The sequence below is a fragment of the Narcine bancroftii genome, chromosome 3, assembly GCF_036971445.1.
Source record: "Narcine bancroftii isolate sNarBan1 chromosome 3, sNarBan1.hap1, whole genome shotgun sequence".
NCBI classification, from domain to species: Eukaryota; Metazoa; Chordata; class Chondrichthyes; order Torpediniformes; family Narcinidae; genus Narcine; species Narcine bancroftii.
In genome coordinates this window covers 243,345,388-243,366,261 of record NC_091471.1, presented here as the reverse complement: position 1 = coordinate 243,366,261, position 20,874 = coordinate 243,345,388, and the positions used below count along the sequence as shown (strand labels likewise).

At 42.7% G+C, this 20,874-nt stretch overlaps 1 protein-coding gene across 1 annotated transcript in view; it reads right to left on the bottom strand.

Moving 5' to 3' along the window:
- Window positions 1-5,122: 5,122 nt before the first annotated feature.
- Window positions 5,123-20,874, bottom strand: part of LOC138758432 (riboflavin-binding protein-like) — a 45,023-nt gene continuing 29,271 nt past the window's right edge. Inside the window, exons 5-6 of the mRNA XM_069927341.1 lie at window positions 20,409-20,517; window positions 5,123-9,383 (exon numbers count right to left, since the gene is read on the bottom strand). Coding sequence (XP_069783442.1) covers window positions 9,114-9,383; window positions 20,409-20,517 — 379 coding nt within the window. The 3' untranslated portion in view covers window positions 5,123-9,113. The remainder of the gene's footprint in view (window positions 9,384-20,408; window positions 20,518-20,874) is intronic.

Here is a 20,874-nt window from a genome sequence, read left to right as displayed (position 1 = left end):
CATCAGGAAGGAGGGACAGGAGCCTGAAGAAGAGAACACCCTACACAACAAAATCAGCTTCCCCTCTGCTGTCAGATTTCTGGATGGACAATGAGCCACAGACACTACCTCATTTTCTCTAAATTTTGCACTAATTTATGTACTTAAAAAATTATAGCAATAAATTCTGATCATTGCTTTGTCTGTGGACTTCATTCTTGGCTATGTCCCTGTGGAGGGGTGGGACATTTTGTTACCCAGTTAATTACGATTAATGGATGTTACTAGCAAACAGATGGTTCTTTAACTGTGCCTGAAGCTTCAGACAGGTAGGCTGACCCTAATCCAACTTTGGGTGACAATACTGTCACAACATTGCAAACTCTTGTCAACATTATGCTGAGCCTTCAAAATGCTGCCTTTGGTTTGTTACCTGTGCAACTTGGACAGCAAGTGGTTAGTGGAGCTGCTTTCTCACAGCATGAGGGCTTTATTTGCATTTAGGTGATCCTTTAGGTGATCTGATTGCAGGTTTCAGGTTTACCGGCCACTAAATATTTCCAAGGGTTGATTCAGTGGGGATGAAGGGAATTCGTGGAATGGTGGGGTGAATAAAATAGGTTACACTGAACAATTAAAATTTTGCTTCCTGAACAAATTTGGGTGTAGTTAGTGGTTTGGGGGCTGCTGGGGGTAGGTGAGATACACCAGAGGACGTGGGTTAAGAGTGAAAGAGAAAAAGTTTAGGGGGAACTTCACACAGAGAATGGTAGGAATTTGGATTGACCTACCAGCTGAAGTGGTGAATGCGGGCTCAAATTTAACATTAAAGAATTTGGGCAGGTACATGAATGGGAGAGTTAGAGGATGTTGGACTGGGTGCAGGTCAGTGGGACTAGGCAAAAAAAATAGTGTGGCACAGACTAGAAGGGGCGAAGGGAACTGATTCTATGCTGTAATGTTCTATGATAACAAAAATTGCCTTGTAATTTTCCTATCATGTACAAATTTTTAGATATAACCTACTTTTGTGATTTCCTGACATTTTAAGTCTACTTCAAGCATACAAAACCACAAAGTGCAACATGTTATTGAAAATTCATTTTATGCATTCACGCTTGGACTTCTTCCCTGCTGATCTTGGTGCAGTCAGCGACAAACACAGTGAAAAGTTTCACTGGGACATTGTGACCATGGAAAAGTGGTATCAGGGAAATGAATCCATCAATGCTGGCCGACAATTGTTGGACACTGACACGAAAGGCATCGGATGCTGAGTCAGCATTGCAGTTAAACATGCTAAATCCAATAAAGGTTAATGTTTCTCCAACTTCCTACATGATATAGAAATTCTGAAATCATATTTGTGTTCAGTTATAATACTCAATTTTTTTCAGGAAGAAAACCTTTTGGAGAAAATTGTCCAGTCTTATTGGAAGATTTGTGTAAATATTGGTGCATGTTGGTTGAAGTAAACTCTGCGCAGAATGTCCTGTTTCCATGCAGTATCGCCCTATAATTCGTTTCTCTTCCCCTGCATAATTGGATCTGACTGATGCTTTACATGAACTTTTCATATCCTTGACTGCACGTTCATTTAAAATGACTGGAAGGAATAGAGAGAAATTGTCTTTGACATCAAATGCAAAACAGTGGGATTTGCCTTAAAAGTTCAGGCTATGCTGATCTTGTAGCGATCTTTCATCCAAAGTTGAGTGCAAATCTAGCATTCAAGCCAGTTTTGCTAGTCATTGTCCTTGTGGTAAACCACTGTTACTCAGTGATTGGCTGCTATCAACTGGATGTGCCTCCTGAGACCGTTCCAACCCATAGCCCCTTGCAGGCTTCTCCCTTTTCCTCTGATCAGTCGAGGTGAATGGTTGTTTGATAGTGTTCCGGTCTTTAGTTATTAAAAGCCTGATCGTTTCACTACTCAGCCTTTTGTGAATTATTGATGGTATGTAATTTTAATAGGTAAATTTTTCAAAAGGAGTATGGAACAGTACCTAAACTCAGAGAAACTTAGCATTGAGCCCCGGTCGGCGGATGCCCCAAACACCTTCAAGCTGTGGCTACGATCTTCAAAAACATTTTGGCGGCAGCCGCGGGTGCCCATCACCACGGACGCAGCTCAGCTACACTACTCTCACGTGTCGGGCTCCATGTTTTTTCCATGATCGGTGACGCCAACTCTTCCCAGGCATACGAAACTGCGGGGGGCAGGGGGGGGGGTTGGTCAAGGCTGGCCATCTTGGGGATGAGGTTGGCCATTTTGGGAGCGGGAGCACCCAGCACACTTGTAAACTGAATCCATGCTGGGATCCATCACACTAAATCTGGAGGCACCACATGACCTCGCCAGATACATGATGGACGTCCAGGTCAACAGGCACATCATCAAATGTTTATTCAATAGTGGGAGTAGTTTTATCCACCCTGATATGGCTAAAAGTTTGACCCTTAAAGTAAGGCTCACCAAACACAGGATATCTCTTGCGTCTGAGTCATACTCCACAGCCATCCATCGGTCCTGTGTGGTGTCCCTAAATGTTAGAGGCATAGTGAATGCATGCTTCAGGCTGCTTGCAATTGACAGGACTTCCCCTGCCCCGCTTACAGTCTGCGATGAACAGTACTCGGATGACCTCTGTAGGTGATGTGTGGCTTCTCAACCCTCAAGGTCAAACCCTGCTCTCCCCCCCCCCCCCCATCACTACTCCAACTTCATCTTGATTGCAAGCCGGTAGCCACCAAGAATAGATGGTACTGTGCTGTTGACAGGCCATTTATCAAGGAGGTCGAGTGGTTATTGGGCGATGGCATCATCGAGGCCCAGATTGTCGTGGTCAAGAATGTGCAAAAGAATAGGATGGTCATTGACTATCAACTGGCATTTGCAGCTCGATGTGTACCCCCTTCCCCGCATATCCTATATGGTCAGCCGGGTGTTTTCCACAATCGACCTGAAGTTGGCCTACACCAGTCCCCGATCCACCTGGAGGACTACCAGTAAACAGCTTTTGAGGCAGATGGCCATCTCTATCACTTCTTACGAGTCCCTTTCGGCGTCACAAGCGGGGTCTCCACTTTCCAAAGGGAAATAGCCTTCTACAATCTACAGGCCAATGTTACCATTTGCAGCCACGATCTGCAGGACCACAATGCTGATCTCAACAAGTTCCTTCGAGCAGTGAAATGCATGAACTTGACTTACAGCGATGACAAATGTGTTACCGACAGCACGACTGGCCATCCTTGGCTGTGTTGTCAAGAACGGCATCATTGATCCCCGATCCTGACCGCATGTGTCCGTTGATGGAGCTGCCTCACAAAGGGCGTCTTTTTGGTTTTTATTCCCAAAAATATATGTGGGCATTACAGACAATGGTGACATTCAAATGACAATGCCTAAGTTCCATAAACTGAGAAGATCATTAAATCAACCATGTCGATGTATCTGGATCCATGTAGGCCACGCAAGATATGATTGGTCCATAAGGAATCAGTCGGTCATTAACCCATTGACCCTGCTCCACTTCGGGCTGATCTAGCCGTGGACTTGGGTCCATTTACCTGCCAGTTCTCTATAACTCTTAATTCCCCTACTATTCAAAACAAAAGTTTTAAAATAAACTTAATGAGGCAGACTTTACTGCTTCATTAGGCAGACAATTCCACAATTTCACTGCTTTTTTGGGAGAAGCCGTGCCTCATCTGCCTCTCCTGAGACTCAATAACCAGTGCAAACCACCTCCTTGATTCTATCTTATCTATTCCTTTCATAATTGTATATCTCTTCAGGATCCGCCCCACAGCCTTCTAAACTCCAGTGAGTACAGTCCCTGTATAGATTCCCAAAGGACATTGGTGAAGCAGGCAGGGGTTCAGTGGCAGCGTGACCGTTCATATTATTTTAGCCACGAGTTTATAAATTCTTCAGTTGGACTTTACAATTCCGTTTGCTAGATACTTGGGCGGCACGGTTAGAGAAGCAGGTAGTGCAGACGCTGTGACAGGAACCCTGGTTTGAATCCAGCACTGTCTGTAAGGAGTTTGTATGTTCTCCCCATCTCTGCATGGGTTTCCTCCTACCATTCAAAATGTACCCAAGGTAGGTCATTTGGGTGTAATTGGGGGACGTGGGTTTAAATGGCCAGAACGTGCTGTAAATAAAATTTATATAGACTGCAGATTCTCCCTTTTTGAACACCCATAAACCAGGTGTGGAACAGTTATTTATAGGATAACTTTCCCCGTGCCACATCTTGAATCACTGACCTTTGGACTTTGTTTTGTGCTTAATTTTGATTCCCATTTTGGGAACCCTATGGGTTAATGGTCTCTTGTGCCTTTGACCTGCATCTGGGGGGAATATAGTGACCACGGTCATTCAGTTTCAACTGCGATGTTTTCGATCGACGAAGGCTGTGGATGCAGACACATTAACTATATTTAAAGCTGTGATAGTTCTTTGATTTGAGAAATGTGGGAGGAACTCGGCATCCATAGAAGGTAAAGATATAAAACCGACATTTCACGCCTAAGCCCTTTCTTCAAGATGTAAGTAAAATGCAAGCTGGCACCTGAATTAAAAGGCTGGAGAGAAGAAGGGGGCAGGGGGAGGAACACAGGCCAACAGACAGGAGAGGAAAGGTGAGAATTGATCGGGGGAGGAGGTGGCTCTGTGAAAAGAGACAGGGACGGGGCTAGAGGAGAGGAGAAATGGGTTAGATAGGGAGAGGGTCATCAGAGAAATCAATGTTAATGCCACCCAGGTGAAGGGTGCCCAGTCAGAATATGAGGTGTTCCTCCACTTTACAGGTGGTCTCATTCCAGCAGTGCATGAGACAGGCAAGGGAATGGCACGGGGAATTAAAATGGAATTGTTGCCTTGTTAATGCCTCAGTCTGGATCAGAGTTGATTCCTTTAATTTCCAGTCCACAGTGTAATGGGGACAGACATGCCCAAAGATTCAAGAGGGTAAAATAGCTGTGCAGAAAGTATTTGTTTCCCCCTCAATGCAATCTCCGTATGGATTTGTGCGATTCTATTCAGCAGAGACGGTGTCTTAAGCAAATCTCTAAATGCAAGTCTGAGGAGAGGAATTTCAAATTATCTCTTCAATAAAACTGTGACATTGAGTTTTTTTAATCACCATGTTTCCCATTTTTATTAGTAAATCTCACAGTACTGTAGAATTGCACAACATCAGTAGTATAGGGATAGATAAAACTATAGCAGAAGCAGAAACAAAGTACATTATCCATTTACACCAGGGCAGCTATTTCTTAACATGCTTGTCTACAGTGTCCACAGCAGGTGGCCCAAATAGGCAAAGAGACTTTGTAACCAACAATCACTAGACATTTTTTTATCTGAATTACAAAAGGTTTCAAGAAAACTTTCATTTCCTAATGTTGAAAGCACTAGATTGGGGCTCGTTCCCTAGTGTGTTGTGTGAACAGGAGGATGCTGTTAATCTGGTCCAAAGCAAATCGCTGCAACACAAGAATCACTGGCAGGAGACTAGAATTGAACTGCAGCTGAAGGAATTAAACACAGACAAAAAAAAGGTATTTTGTACATTAAAGATGGGGAATAATCATTGTGTGCAAGCAGGCTTGGATTAGTTAGCAACCCATTCCACGTCCAGACTTCCCATTTCTAGTTAGGAATTTTGTACAAAAGGGGAAGTTGACAAAAAGAAAGCTCTAGCTTGGTTTCCTGATGGCTGCATCACTGCTAAATCGAGCCGGAAACTTAACTGGGAAAAGCACTGTTTAAGCCGAGGTATTCAGAACTCACAAACGGTGGAGTGTTACTGCATTTGACTATATCTCCAGTTGTTTTACCTTCCAAGAAGAAATAGGGTAAATGGTCAAAAGAGGTGGTTAATACTTCCCAAGAGTTTGGGTAAACAACCTGCTGTGGAAAAAAAAGGAAACCCACTGCAATATTAGTTCATCTCAGCAAGGACAAAATTCTATTGATTTATTGGCTTGTCTCTGTTCAATGCCAATCGTTCTATTATCCAGCTACTGATTTGATAACTTCTGAACGAAAAAAAATGTTTCTGCACATTCTCTCAAGCCACAAAAATGCAAACTTAACGGCGCGCTGTCTGCCACTTGCAAAGTCAAATAGCTCTTTGCCTGATGACTGAAGTGGTAATAGGCTCAACTTCAAGTTATTAGCCACTACACCATTTGTGGTATGGGGTACGTAATTGTGTTACAGTAACCCAAGGGCCCAGATTTAAGTTAAAAGATAAACTTTATAGAGATCATAAAGTAAAAGGAGACTCATGTGTTTTATTTCCATGCATTTTAACAGTTTAGTCTTACATTGTCTTTTTATCATTTTTCTCAAAGTTAAACCCCTGGGTGTCAGTGGGACATCAAAGTTGCTTGGTAACATCAAACAAATTGGTATGTCTTCAGCTGACGCATTTGTTCTAGAATTGATTGAAGGCTATAGTTATAATGCAGTTTCATATAGATAACTTTTTCCCAGTCCTGATGTTAGTGCTGGATGAAATGGTTCGAAGGATTCAGTTTCTTTAAAAAAAAGAATGGCTTTGTTTGGCACTGGTTATCCAAGGACGAAGAGAGGGAAATCTGCTCAGATTTGCTTAATCAGGTAGCCACCCACCTGCAGACTTGAGTAAATGATATCACTTAGGACAGATTTTGATAATCATAACTGCATTCAGAGCAAAATAGAGGAAGGAATAATGTGAGAATATTCCAACAACTGAACGACTTGTGCATAGAGATCTACAGTCATCTCTTGAAATCCCCACAGTTGAGGAAAAAAGTCTTCCATTCAAAGCAAATGGTACCAAATGTGTTGAAAAATGAATAACGTTTCATTGCCTGCCCTGCTAGACCTCAGATCTCTTCTGAAAACTAATTCAATGCTCCTTAGCTATTGCATCCCTTCCTATCTTGTCAAAAGTAATAGTTCAGAAAAGCAAAATACCCATCAGTTTATTTTGGAACACAGAACATTACAGTACAGGCCCTTCAACCCATGATGTTGTACCGACCCATATATACCTAAAAAGAAACTAGACCATCCCTACCTCGTAACTCTCCATTTCATTTTCATCCCTGTGCCTGTCTAAGAGTCTCTTAAATGCCCCTGTTGTTCCAGCCTCCACCACCAACCCCTGGCAATGCATCCCAGGCACTCTCTGTGTGTAAAAGAAAAAATATTCTGGATGTCTCCCCTAAATTTTATATTTTGAAATATTTTCTGCATTTCAAAGTCAATGGTTGATAGCGATCGAAACCATCTTTGCTGCACGTCGTTTAATGCTTTCGGATACGACTTAGAATTTCCTTTTCATTCCCAAAACAGTGGGAAATTCAGCCTTTGCATTGTCTCTATAACCCAAGCCTTATGATGACAGAAGGTGCCTGGTCTCATACTTTCTTCTTTAAAAGTAGGTTAAAGAATGGAGCATAAAGTCCATATGGTTTACATTTCATTTTCAGATATTGGTTAGCATGTTGCTTTGAGATCTGACCCAACGACCCTGGTGCCAGGGTTCAATAAGGATGCTAACTGAAGTTAAAAGAGACGAGAGTCGGCTACCAGCTGAATTGTGGATTTTAACTTGATAAATATCCCTGTGGGGTAGGTGCAATTTTAAGCTTTTGATAACTCTAGGTGTGAGGTGGCTGTATAATTTTAGTGGAATCAAATACAAGAGAACATGGCCACTGTTTAAAGACACTGGGAAAAACTTTCAACACACAACAGAAAAGCCTGGCAGCGATTTAGAATGGGGTGATTTTACTACACAATTATTTCTTGTGAGTTTAACAGTTAAGATTAGGAATAGTTGTTTAAAATACTTTGCCTTAGGGAGTTTGCATGCTACCGAACAGCAATGTCTGGCTTCCGAATGTCGTCTTTCATTTATATACAAGCAGACCTTGTTTAGAGGGAGGGGTTTGATTAATGGGGGGAGGGTTCCTTTTCGTTTTCTTTTTGAGATATTTTGTAAAAGGGTTTTGATCGAGGGGACTACACACAATTTTCATATGTATTGTTTGAGTATTATTGGTTAAGTTCAAGTTATCTAGTTTCTCAATCTATGTATTGGATTGATATGTGTGTATTTTTTTAACTCAATAAAGGTATTTTAAAAATAAATACTCTGCAAAAAACAATGGCTCATTCAGGATATATTTATGTCGGTCACCGTCAATTGTAAAACACAGAAATGCTGGAGGAACTCAGCAGGTCTCGCAGCGTCCACAGGAGGTACAGATATATATATTACTGACGCTATGGGGCTGAATACCCTGAGGAAGGGCTCAGGCCCAAAACATCAGTTATGTATCTTTACCTCCCGTGGACGCTACGAGGCCTGCTGAGCTCTCCAGCATTTCTGTGCTTTTAACAATCACAGCATCCGCAGATCTTCGCGTTGCAATTGTGAGACAGTTGGATTTCAGATCTTGTGTGGGCGGAGGGGGGCGGGGGGGGGAAGTTTCAGAATTTAATATGGTTCTTAGTTTATCCACACCAAGTCACTACATAGATTACACTACAAATTTGTTCAGGAAAATTGAATGAAAAGGAAGAAATTGATCATGGAAAAGGGTTTATTTAATCCATCATTACATAAATACCATGCTCTTTTTCCCAAAGTCAATTTCTTCTGTTAGAACATTGGAAATAAAGTTTAATACAGGAACAGGTAGAGGTCAGAAGTAAACAACAGAATTTTTTAAAATTCTAACCGTCTCTCACCCGAGGGCACTGGAATAACTGGAAAGGGCATTGCATCTCCCGGAACCTCTCAGGGCAGTTGGTTTAGATTTTTTAAAATTAATCAATGCCCCAGCTAAATTGTGAGAGGTAAAAATGATCCAGGAGCAGAAACGACATGTATTTTCCTTTCCTGAACATTCTTTGCTTAGTAGGTGTTCGTGGACATGTGAGTGGGTTATGTGCGGGAGTGAACGTGATTGAGTTTTGGGAAGGGGAAGGCGATTGCCAGCACAGCGGTGATCAAAAGCTTTGGAGCTTTTGTTATCAGCACCCACAGAGCCAAGGGGAGGTTTTGTTTAGCAAGAACAGCAACTATGCGAATAGAGAGTTAAGGACTGTGGTTTAACTATTCGGTTGTTGGGAACCCACTTCCACTGCCGTCGATGTCCTCCACGAAGAGGGAGCGCTTGCGAGGAGGGAGCCTGGCCTTGCTCACGACGCTGCGTTTCTCTCTGCACATAACCTTCCCATTAACGTCGGCCTTGGTGCTGTCGTCCTGCGTCAGCGTTTTCATCACTCGTTCGTCGCTCTTGTCCATGTTCAGGCAGATGCAGGATCTGACCTTGAAGGAGTCCCCATCTGCGCTCTCGCACAAATCCTTTCCATTCTTGTACATCTGGAGGGACAAGAGAAAAATATGGCAACAGAAGAATGTTGCAGTGAGAGACAATTTTGGTGAGACTTGTACGGTCGAGTACTCCTTATCCGAAATGCATGGGGCCAGAAGTGTTTTGGATTTTTTAAGTGCATTTAAAAAATACACTCATTTACTTAGACTTAAAGACAAATACATTCACATTACAATACTAATATTTGCATATGCACAAATTAACTGAAGTAGACATCTACTGAAAAATTTACCCTAAATAATGCACGACTTGCATCCGCTATGTCCCGTTCTCTGAATGGGATTTCTGAACTCTATTACGTATTGCCTCATGGGACCTTATGAAGTAGATTAAAGATGGAGATGATGAAAAACTGTTTTTCCCAGAGAGTAGTGAATCTGTGGGATTCTTTGTCCAGGGAAGCAGTTGAGGTGACTTCATTAAACACATTTAAGGTTCAGTTAGATAGATTTTTACGTAAAAATGGAATTAAGGGAAATGGAGAAAAGGACGGTCGGTGGAGTTGAGTCAAAGATCAGATCAGCCATATTTATTGAATGGCGGAGCAGGCTCGATGGGCCGGACGGCCAACTCCTGCTCCTATTTCTTATGTACCACGGACAAAAAATGTTTTGGATTGTGAAGGATTTCGGATAAGGGGCACTCAACTATATCACCAGGTTCAGGAAATAGTTGCTATCCTGTCACCATCAGACTCCTCAATGAGAAACCCAATCAGAGACTCATTTAAGGACTTACTTTCAATGTTATTTATTTTCTGCGTTGCAGTTTGTTTACACTGCCTTCTTGCTTACATTTCTCTCTTTTGTATCTTGTTTTTTTTTGTACAGTTTTTTGTACAGTTTTTTTTTGTAATGCCGATAAGTAGAAATTCTACCTGGCCCACAGAGAAAAGAATCTCAGTGTTTTAGGTGATGTCTGGCAATAAATCTGAACTTTAACCATTACAGGAAGGAGTTGGAGGCTTTGGGATTTTAAAGAAGATGTTCTGGGCAAGATTTTGATATACAGAATGGAAGGTACCTGGAATGGGAAGCTAGGAGTGGTGTTGAAAGTAAATTCGATAGTATTTACTTTTGCTTTTTGAATTTGGAGGTATTATGCACAGGCATTAGAGCGATGGGTTCTCAATCTTTTTATTTGTTTTTATGTGTTTTTACTACAATTAGAGTCTACAGGCTTTCATGTTTCACTCAATTCTCACTACCCGACCTACCTCCTTGAGCTTCCCAGCCCCTCAGATAATCGTTGAAGGGAATGAAAGGACTGGTTAGATCAACTGCCAATGACATTGGTCTCTCTTTCACTGTGGTCTACTCTCCCTGCCCTTGAGGCCGGTTCAGAGTGGCAGATAGTTATTAATCCCTGTCAGACAAGCATGCATGGATGCGATGCCTTGGACTGGTTAAGTAACCACTCACTAGAGGTATTCTTCTGGTGATCCATCCCATAGGATGATGATGGTTCCTGTCAGGCAGTTTGTGGGGTTTTGATATGTGCGTCTTGGAGTAGCTGTACAGGCCGATCTTTGACAGGCCCTGCTTGCCATGTACTTGACAGGTGAGGCCTAGAGGGGCAGCAGGAGCAGAAGCTCCATTGTGGCGCTTCCTCTCTTGCCTCTTTGAGTTTGTTCTGAGCAGCGCCCACACCTTGTCTGCTGGCGTCCCTCCACTGCCAGCGATCTTGAGCCAGATCCTCCCCTGTTGATGGGGCAATGTCAGCTTTTTTTGCCACCAGTACCATTCACTAGTACTATTGGTCATTCTGCCTGGCCCGCAGGAAAAAGAATCTCAGGGTTTTATGTGATGTTATGTATGTACTCGGACAATAAATCTGAACCTTGAACTTTTATGGCTTTGTGGGTGCGTAGACTTGAAGCAGAGGAAATATGAACAGGATAAAGGCAGCAAAAGTGTTGACCAGCAAGAAGATGTGATGGTCTTTGATTTTGTAACCAGGACAGCCTGTCCAACAGATCACAGTGAGGAGTTCATCCGACTTGACAACTACTCAGCATCAGAAGCCATGTACCCATAAGTTTCCAGCTGACTGGAGAATTCTCCCCGAGGACCAGCGTCCTCAGAAAGCTGAAGCTTACCGCTGCGACAGAACTCACAGACATCTGCGATTGTTTGTCATGCATGCCACAATCTTCCGGCATAGCCATCGCACAGTGGCCGCTCAGCCAAGAACTGGGCCCGTGACTGTGAGGGAACAGAGCACTGTAATAATTAGAAGCTGGACCACAGGTATCAAGGAGCAATGAAGCCCCTGAACCTCCCTGTGATTGCTGAACAAGTGAGACCAGGAGCAGAAATAGGGTATTCAGCCCATTGAGTCTGCCCTTCCATTTAATCATGAGTTGATCCATTTCCCCACTCAGCCCTTCTCCTCATAATCTTTGATGGCTCATCAAGAACCTATCAATCTCTGCTTTAAATACGTACAGGCAGTCCCTGGGTTATGAACACCCGACTTATGTACAACTCGTAGTTACGAATGGACTATGCACAGCTTCAGTGGTTTGTTGGCTCGAGGAAGGTAAAATATATACACAGACAAACATTTGACTAGTGACGCTAAATAAGAATCACAAGTACCTGCCCCGACCTATCTACAAATTCAACTTAAAGGCAGATTTAGGAACAGATCTTGTTTGGAACATGGGTACTGCCTGGACACCCACATCTGCCTGTGGCAACAAATTCCACAGATTTACCATCCTCTGGCTGAAGGAATTCCTGCGCACTTCTTGACTAAGCAGACATCCTTCAATCCTGAAGTTGTGCCCTCTTGAAATATGAAAACTAATTGGAGTAAAAAAAGTTTGGCCCATCGAACTATTCAATATCAGGTCTGATCTGGCCGTGGACTCAGCGAAGTTTACCAGTGTTAGATCTATAGAAAGCTACAGTTCCAATATAGGTAAGTGGGCTTGCTCTAGGCAAGTACAACAGGGGAAATAGAAATGCTGGGCTGAAGGGCCTATTTCTGTGCTTATAAAACTATGTAATGGTGCTTTTCCAAGACAAAGAAAGCATAATTTACTCTTATTTCTATGAACGTTCAACTTTCAAACCCAGCAGTCTCAGTTCTTGCTCAATGCAGATCATTTGTAGGAACCCTACTTCCTGACAGTGTCAGTTTGTTTGTTATCCAGTTCGGCTCGTCACAGTCCTTTTCTCGTCTCTCATCCCAGCTTGCTGGCAGCGAATCAGCCATTTCAAAGAAAGAACTTGGATGACCCCCCCTCCCCCCCCCCAAGCTGCCCCCGATGTCCTTCATAGCAAATGAATTATTTTTGTGGAGCCGTCGATGTTGTCAAGTGAGCAAGAACAGCAGCCAATATATGCTGGGAAGGGAAGAGAGATGAATGGCGAATTAAGTTGTTTTGCAGGAGCAATGAAGGGGAAAATGCTGGGAGAATATCCCAATTCTGCTGTGAATCATGTCATGGGAACTTTTAGGCCTCTTGAATAGATCAGAATATACTTCTGCCTCCAGTAATGGCAGTGCTCTTTCAGTTCTCTTCCATTTCATGCATCAGGTAAACAAGAACGACACCTCAGCAAATAATGATGAGAAATTAAGTGCAAACTGGTACCTGTTAGTGCAGCAAACTTCTGCTAATCCTGCCCATTCTGGTTGATTGGATGTTGCTCCAACACACTTTCATATTACTTTTTTAAAAAGATCTAGTTTATTTTAAAAAATGTTTATTTATCATTCGATTGCTCAATTATAACCCAATTAAACAGTGTTCTCCAATCCTTGATGAAAAACACTGTAAACACACATCCAGACATAGAACATCTATAAACAATATTTATGCACATACTTGTCTACAAATATTAAAATAATACATAGATGATGGATAGATAGATAGATACCATACATATGCATGTAATAGTGAATTTTGTGGAATTTTTAAGGTAAAATTTAATGGATTGACTTTTACACACATACTATCTTCGACTGCGGTGAGTACCTGTATCGTTTGGGGCATTGGTAGCACAGACAGGCGGGCAGCAGGGACCGGGTGGTAAGTCCGCAGTCGTGGTGTCAGGAGCTCGGATAGGCAGGCGGCCGGTGCCTAGGCGAGAGTCCGCAATCAGGGATGTGGGTGTTCTGAAGGGCAGGCAGCCAAGAGATGCTGGTCGGGGTGTCGGGAGCTCGGATGGGTGGGGAGCCAGGGCCAAAAATATTTGGGTCGACTTTTACACATGAGATACCAGATTTTGGGGCCATAAATAGGTGGGGGGGGGTGGTCAAGTTTTACATGGTATTGACTATTACATGCATATATATGGTTGATAGATAGACAGATAGATTACACACTTACATTACAGTAAATCCAGTAAGTTTATAAGGATTACAACTTCCTGAGTTTAAAGGGAGTGTGGGAATGAGGGTTGGTGGGTAACACGGGGTGAAAACTCTGCAAGTGGAAAAGGAGAGTCTCCAATGCTCCACGATTTACTAATAAAATTTATTTTAAATTTATGTTTTCATGAACTGTACTGGTCTGCCTGTATGCTGCATCTGACTGTAAAGGTTCCATTATTATCATTTAAAATGTAACCTAAATGAAATTCTTTAACTTTGTCTACCATAAGGAAGACAGAGAATTGGCACTTTTGTCCAGCGTCTCTCACAGGGATAAGGTCCCAAACAAAACAAAACCCCTGGTTTACAAGGCCAGTGCTCTAACCACTGAGCTATCAGAGCCTCTTAGACTGAATAAATGCTATTTTGTAGGGCTGTAGTGGTACAATCAGACATTATCCTGTCAATTTTCTACAGGAGCTCTATCTAGAGCATCCAGGCTCGCTGCATCACAGTGTGGTAGAGTTGCTGCAGAGAAATGGATCGGAGGTCAATCCATAGGACCATAAGTGTGGCAGAGAGGATCACTGGGGGCCTCCCAACCCACAACACCCCCCCCCCCCAAAGCTCTGCAAGTTATTTTCCCTTTGTGTCTATCAAGAGAGATGGTGCAGAGGAGATTTATACTGCCTGGATTGGAGAGCATGCCTTATGAAGATGGGTCAAGTGAACTTGGTCTTTCCTCCCAGAAGTGACAGAGGACAAGAGGTGCAAGGTGATGAGAGTTGTTGATTGTGTGGATGGCCAGACGCTTTTTCCCAGAGCTGGAATGAAACCCAAGGGGGCATATTTTGAAGGAGTTTGGGAGTAAGTACAGGGAGGATGTAAGAGGTAGGTTTTTCACACAGCGTGTGGTGGGTTAATGGAGCCAGGTGCAATAGGATCTTTGAAGAGACTGTTAGATAGGCACATGGAACAGAGAAGGGAGGCATGGTGAGGGTGATGCTATTATAGCACCATTGACCCGAGTTCTAATCCGGCATTGTCTGAAAGGAGTTTGTACGTTCTCCCCATGTCTGCGTGGATTTTCTCCGGGTGCTCCAGTTTCCTTCAAAATATAAGGGACTGTAAGGTTAATTTGGGCGGCATTGGTTTAAATGGCCAGAATCAGCTTCTGTGCTGTAAATAAGAAAAATTAGAGGCCAATGAAATCAGGAAATTCTAGGCAGTTGTTGGAGTATATTAGAAGGTCAGCACAAGACTATGGGCCAAAGGGCCTGTACGGTGCTGTAATGTTCTAAATGTTAGTGGTTCTCAATCTTTTTCTTTCCACTCACATCCCACTTTAAGTATTCCTTATGCAATCGGTGCTCTGTGATTAGTAAGGGATTGCTTAAGATGGGATGTGAGTGGGAAGGGAAGGTTGAGAATCACTGCTCCAGACCCAATTGTTACTGAAATATTTTGCTTGAGAAAAATTGTCATTGGCCCATTTCCTCTGGAGTTATGAAACCGTGCACATAACGAGTCAATTAGGAATGATTAAAACAGTGGTTTTCAAACTTTTTCTTTCCACCCGCATACCACCTTAAGTAATCACAGATCACTGATGGCAGAGGGATTACTTAAAGTGGGATGTGAGTGGAAAGAAAAAGGTTGAGAACCACTAATTCTCTCAAAACTCCAAGCTCTGGCACCCTCATGAGCAGGTGGAATTCAGAACAGAGTATTAATTGCAATTTAATAAAGTAACAGTGCAAAATGGGGATCTAATTGTAAAAGCTAATCGGTGATCAGTTAATCTGAATTATGAACAGATTGTCCTTTCTTCATTACCCAAATCTTATCACTCCCTCTTCTCTTTATTGCTTAGAAGCTTGTGGGTTAAAACTCGGTTCCAAGACCGTGAGGATTTCAAATGCAGTGCTGGGGGAATTCGCTGTTGTCATTAAGATGAGATTCTTTCTTGTGATTGACTTTGAATGAAACCAGGTGAGTTATGCCAACTATCCTGGTGAGTATTGATCAACTACAGACAAGGCATTATTTGGTTATGTTGGATTGCATTGTATAGGATACAATAGTTACTGTGCTTCAGAATGTTTGGTTCTGTCATGCCTAATGTGTTCTGAAAGAAGATCAAAAGGTCAGCTTAAACATAAGTCTTGTTCCTGCAGTTCCATTACACCTGTGAGATTTTATAGATGTTAAAATCTACCGCCAGTGGGCTGATATCGCCTCAAACCGTGCATCTTGGCGCCTCACAGTTCGGCGGGCAGCAACCTCCTTTGAAGAAGACCGCAGAGCCCACCTCACTGACAAAAGACAAAGGAGGAAAAATCCAACACCCAACCCCAACCAACCAATTTTCCCTTGCAACCGTGTCTGCCTGTCCCGCATCGGACTTGTCAGCCACAAACGAGCCTGCAGCTGACGTGGACATTTACCCTCTCCATAAATCTTCGTCCGCGAAGCCAAGCCAAAGAAGAAAAAAAAAATCTATTGCAGGATAAAGCTATGGCAAGAGGGGAGAAGATCTGGAAATGTGCCTTCTGTTTTCTCCCCAAAGATGATAGGAAGCTTATGAGATAATCGCAGACGTCTAGGTGGTTTGAAAACTAATGAGATGCAGATACAACAAGAATTTGATAGTTAACGTAGTTGATGACAGAAGTGGTTAGCACAATGCAGTAACAGTGCCAGCGACCTGGGGTTGAATCTGGTGCTGTAGGTAAGGAGTTTGTACATGCTCCCTGTGTACGGTTTGGAGGGCAGTCTGGTTTCCTCTCACTCCTCAAAACCCCCGAGGAGTCTTGGGGGTTTTTGGGGTATTTGGACTGGAAGGGCCTGCTACTGTGTTGTGTGTCAAAATTAAAACTATCATCACTTATTTGATGAGATATCAGGTGAAGAACTGTGGCGAGTATTGGCTTCCTTAGTGACAGATGCAAATGATGTAGATTCACTTCATAAAACATTTCTGGGACTAATAAATGGAGTGGGCAGGTTGCCTTATGAGGAAAGGCTGGACATGCTACCTTTGTATCTACTGGAGTTTAGAAGCATGAGGTTATTATTGAAACTTGCGTGTTTTTTAACAGGACGGATATGAAGGAGGTGGGATTTTTTTCTCGTAGGTGTGGGGGGGGGGGTCACTGTTTAAAAATAAGCAGTTACATTTAAGACATCTTGATGAAGGGCTCAAGCCCAAAACGTCAATTATTATTTTTGTCCTTTGTTTTATTCAGGACATTCCTTGACCTGGTGACTTTCTCCAGCTTTGTGTTTTTATTTCAACCACAATTTTAGAGTTTTATATTTAAGACGGAGAATATTTTTTGCCTAAGTTTTTGGATTTCAACTTCTCTCAGTGCATGGGGAGCAGAGTCTCAATCTTCTTTAAGCAGTGGAGCTAGGTTCTTGTAAACAAGATGGTGAAAGATAATGGAGGTGAGCAATAAAGTGGAAATGAGGTCCCTATCAGAATAGCCATGATCTTGTTATATAACCAGATGGGTCATGATCATGTTGAAGGGCTGAATGGCCTCTACTTGCTCTAAAATCTATGTTCATGCAAGATGTTTGAGCCACTTGGGGTTTTAATTTGACTCACTTCAACACCACTCTGGGCCAACACCCAATGGTACAAGGAGAGCTTCTACCCCTCTGCCATCAGATTTCTGAACCACAGACACAACCTCACTTTCTCCTCTTTTTCTTGTACTATTTACTTAATTTTGAAAAATAATTTGCAGAAATATTTGCAGCTGTAATACTGCCGGGAAACAATGAATTTTGTTTATGACCATCGATTCTGATTCTTAAAAACCTGTCGCGTTGACTAGCTCTGAAAACACTGGGAATACTCAGCACATCAGGCCGTCTGTGGGGAGATGACATTTCGTATTGATGACTATTCTGTGGAAAAATTGAGGAATTTTTTTTGGCATGAAAGAGAACCCAAGAGAAGGTTGATGTTGGATAGCAATGAAATAACTCCAAAAAAATCTAGCTGGTTCCATCATCTTTTACCATTAAATCTCTCCTGTCCTCTAGACTATCACCCATTCCCTTTTCTCTGCACAATTTCCCTCCTGCTGTTGTGAGAGGCCACGGATGCGGCCTTGCCTGTGGATAGCTAGCATTTTGCTTCTCGCATGGTATCGTGCCCAGATAAAGCAGCAATTAGCATTCATGAGATGTAAGCCAGGGGGTAAATTTCAGGTCACGTTCTCTCACTAGGTAATATGATCTGACAGGTCTTTGCAGACAAATGGGGATTTTAGTCGTGTGCTACGGATCAAGGACTCCTGAAGGAACATTGTGGTAATTATTTTTCATTGCTTCTTGCACATTGGGTCTCTGTGTCAGGCATTCCACTTTTGCAAGTAAAGAGCAGGGCTGGTTGTAGTCTTTCATCTCGTGGGCTACCTGAAAGAACCCAAGGCAGACATGGTTCTGACCACTTTACTGGTTAATCTTTTTATGGATTCACTGCTGCATCACGGAGAAGACAGTTGTAGAGCACAGTAATGGGTCTTTTGGCCCACCATGTTCATACTAACCCATTTATACTCATCCCCTCCAGGTCTTGCATTTAAGCATTTATCTAAATGCCTCTTGAGAACATAGGAGCAGGAACTAGGCCCATCAACCCATGATCTGCCATTCAATGAAATCATGGCTGATCTGATGATGGGCTCATCTCCACTTACCTGCCTTTTTCCCCATAATCCTTCAATTCCGTTATTATGTTAAAAAAAAAAAAAATTTTTTAAATTAAAAAAAAATCTATCCAGCCTTGAATATATTTACTGTGGTGGCCTCCACTGTTTCAATGAATTGCACAGATTCAACATCCTCCTCATCTCCATCCTCAATCTTAAGGCTAATGTCCCCTGGTTCTAGTCTCCCCAAACCAATTGAAAAGTCTTGACTACCCCTCTTATCTTATAATTTTATGCATTTCTATATCCCCTACTGTTCTTCTAAGTTTCACAGTGTACAGTCCCAGACAATTCAATCTCCTCTCCTAGGCTAACCAGCTTGGTCTGTAATTGTATCTGATTCCACTACTAGGACAGCTCCAGGTATCAACTACTGTGTTCCCCTTTAAAGTTCTTTCCTCTCATCTTGAAACCTACAGCCACTTTCTGTTCCCCACTCTCCTTCCACCCCCCCCCCCCATACAACTACCACTGGAAAAAAAATTTGACGAACTGCTTTATTTGTGCCTCTCATAATCATTCATGCTGCTATCGGCTCAACCTTCAGCCTGCCTTGTTCCAAGGGTTTTTGTGGGGAGGGGAGGTGGGGGTGGTGAAGTACAACTTTGGGGGCAGCACGGTTAGTGCAGTGCTGGCAAAGAATGTGTGGTACCTGCAAGGAATGTATGCAACATTCCTCTTGTGTCTTCATGGGTTTCATCTGGGTATTCCAGTTTACTCTCAACCTTCAAAATGGGTTTGTAGGTTAATGGGGTGTAATCGAGTGGCGCAGGATGGGCCTGTTGCGTCTAATACAAATTTATCCAATCTTTGTTACAATGCTGTCCTCCAATCCAGGCAACATTCTGGAGAATCTGCTTCACGCTTTCTCCAACGTAATTACCACCAAATCTGCCAATAACAAGTGCAGCCCAAGGAAAGTTTTGCGAAGTAGCTTGTTCTTCAAGGGCTTGCTGAGCTACTTAAGATGTCCACTTAGATAGATATGGAGTGACGCATAGGCATAGCGAGGATGGATGGCAGATTTCCTCCCTTCAGGACAATGGAGAACCAGATGCTCTTGTGACAATTTGGTCACTTTGTGATCTCCAAACTAATTACTAGATTTTTTTTTAAAAAAACCTAGATTATTAACAGAATTTAATTAAACAGCATGGGTGAATTTGAATTAGTGTCTGAATTTTTAGTGAACCGTGAAAATCTGCAGAAGCTGTGATGGTAGTAAAATCACACAGAAATGCTAGAGGAACTCAGCCCAGTCTCGCAGTGCCCAGAGGAGGTGAAGATGTATTTGTTTCAGGTCTAAGACCTTCTTCGATGTATAATTTTTAGTCTAGTTACACCATTATAGTGAATTTACTAAATACTTTCAGTATAGGAACCCATGGCCATTACCTCGTGCTGTGATCACTTGGCCTCAGTCCCCACTTAGCAAGCCTTTCCCAGCACAGTGGGAAGAAAATGTCACACAAAATATTTCACCTGCGAAGAACTTCTGAGTGTGGGTTCATCATTATGGGGCCACCTCATACAAGACTATAGAGCGCTTTGACTGGTTCTCTTCAGTTGGCGGAAGGTGGTGCATCAGGTTAGCTCTGACAATGCAGTTGTACACTGGATGACTAAATGAGGGAAATTTGTTGGAAAATTTACAATACAGCAGGGTGGAAGGCCTTTCTGGCCCATGAAACCCGTGCAGCTCAGTCAACCTACCAACCCAGACGTTTTTTTTGAAGGTTGGAAGGAAACTGGAGCACCCAGAGAGAACACACATAGGTCACAGGGAGAACGTACAAATCCTTTACAGACAGTGCTGAATTTGAACTGCTATCACTGGCACTGTATAAGGCGTTGTACTAACTGCTCTAATTCCAAGTAAATTGATTTAGCCATCCCACTAATCAAATCCCATTTACTTTGAGAATGATTGTCAAAATGTACATGTTCCATTATTCCTACCTTACTATAAGGAATACATTCAGATGTACAGTTGGTCTGAGAGGTGTTTGACTTTAAACCAATATTCCAGCTCCTCGTGCAGGTCAGATCGTTTTTGCAGGCCTTGTACCTAGAAAGACGAAACCAATTACTTTAGCAAAGCCACACCATCAGCAACACTCCTGTTAAACTTGTGGGGATCGTTGAAGGTGGTTGTCTGTCTTTCCTGCCGTCGTTCAGTAATTGGGTGGCTTGGATCCATTTTCCCTTTCTGAAACTTGGCTAAGTGATCCCTCGACTTTTGGGAGAAAACCTTGTGCAGATAGATGACCTTGACCTGGTATGTTCATGAGGCTGGGAGGAAACCCATACAGACACGGAGAATATACAGACTCCTTCCAGACAGCGTGGGATTCCAAGCACCAGCCACTGGGGTGTAAACGTGTCACGCTAACTATGCGGCTTTTGGAGAATCCTACAGGTGATC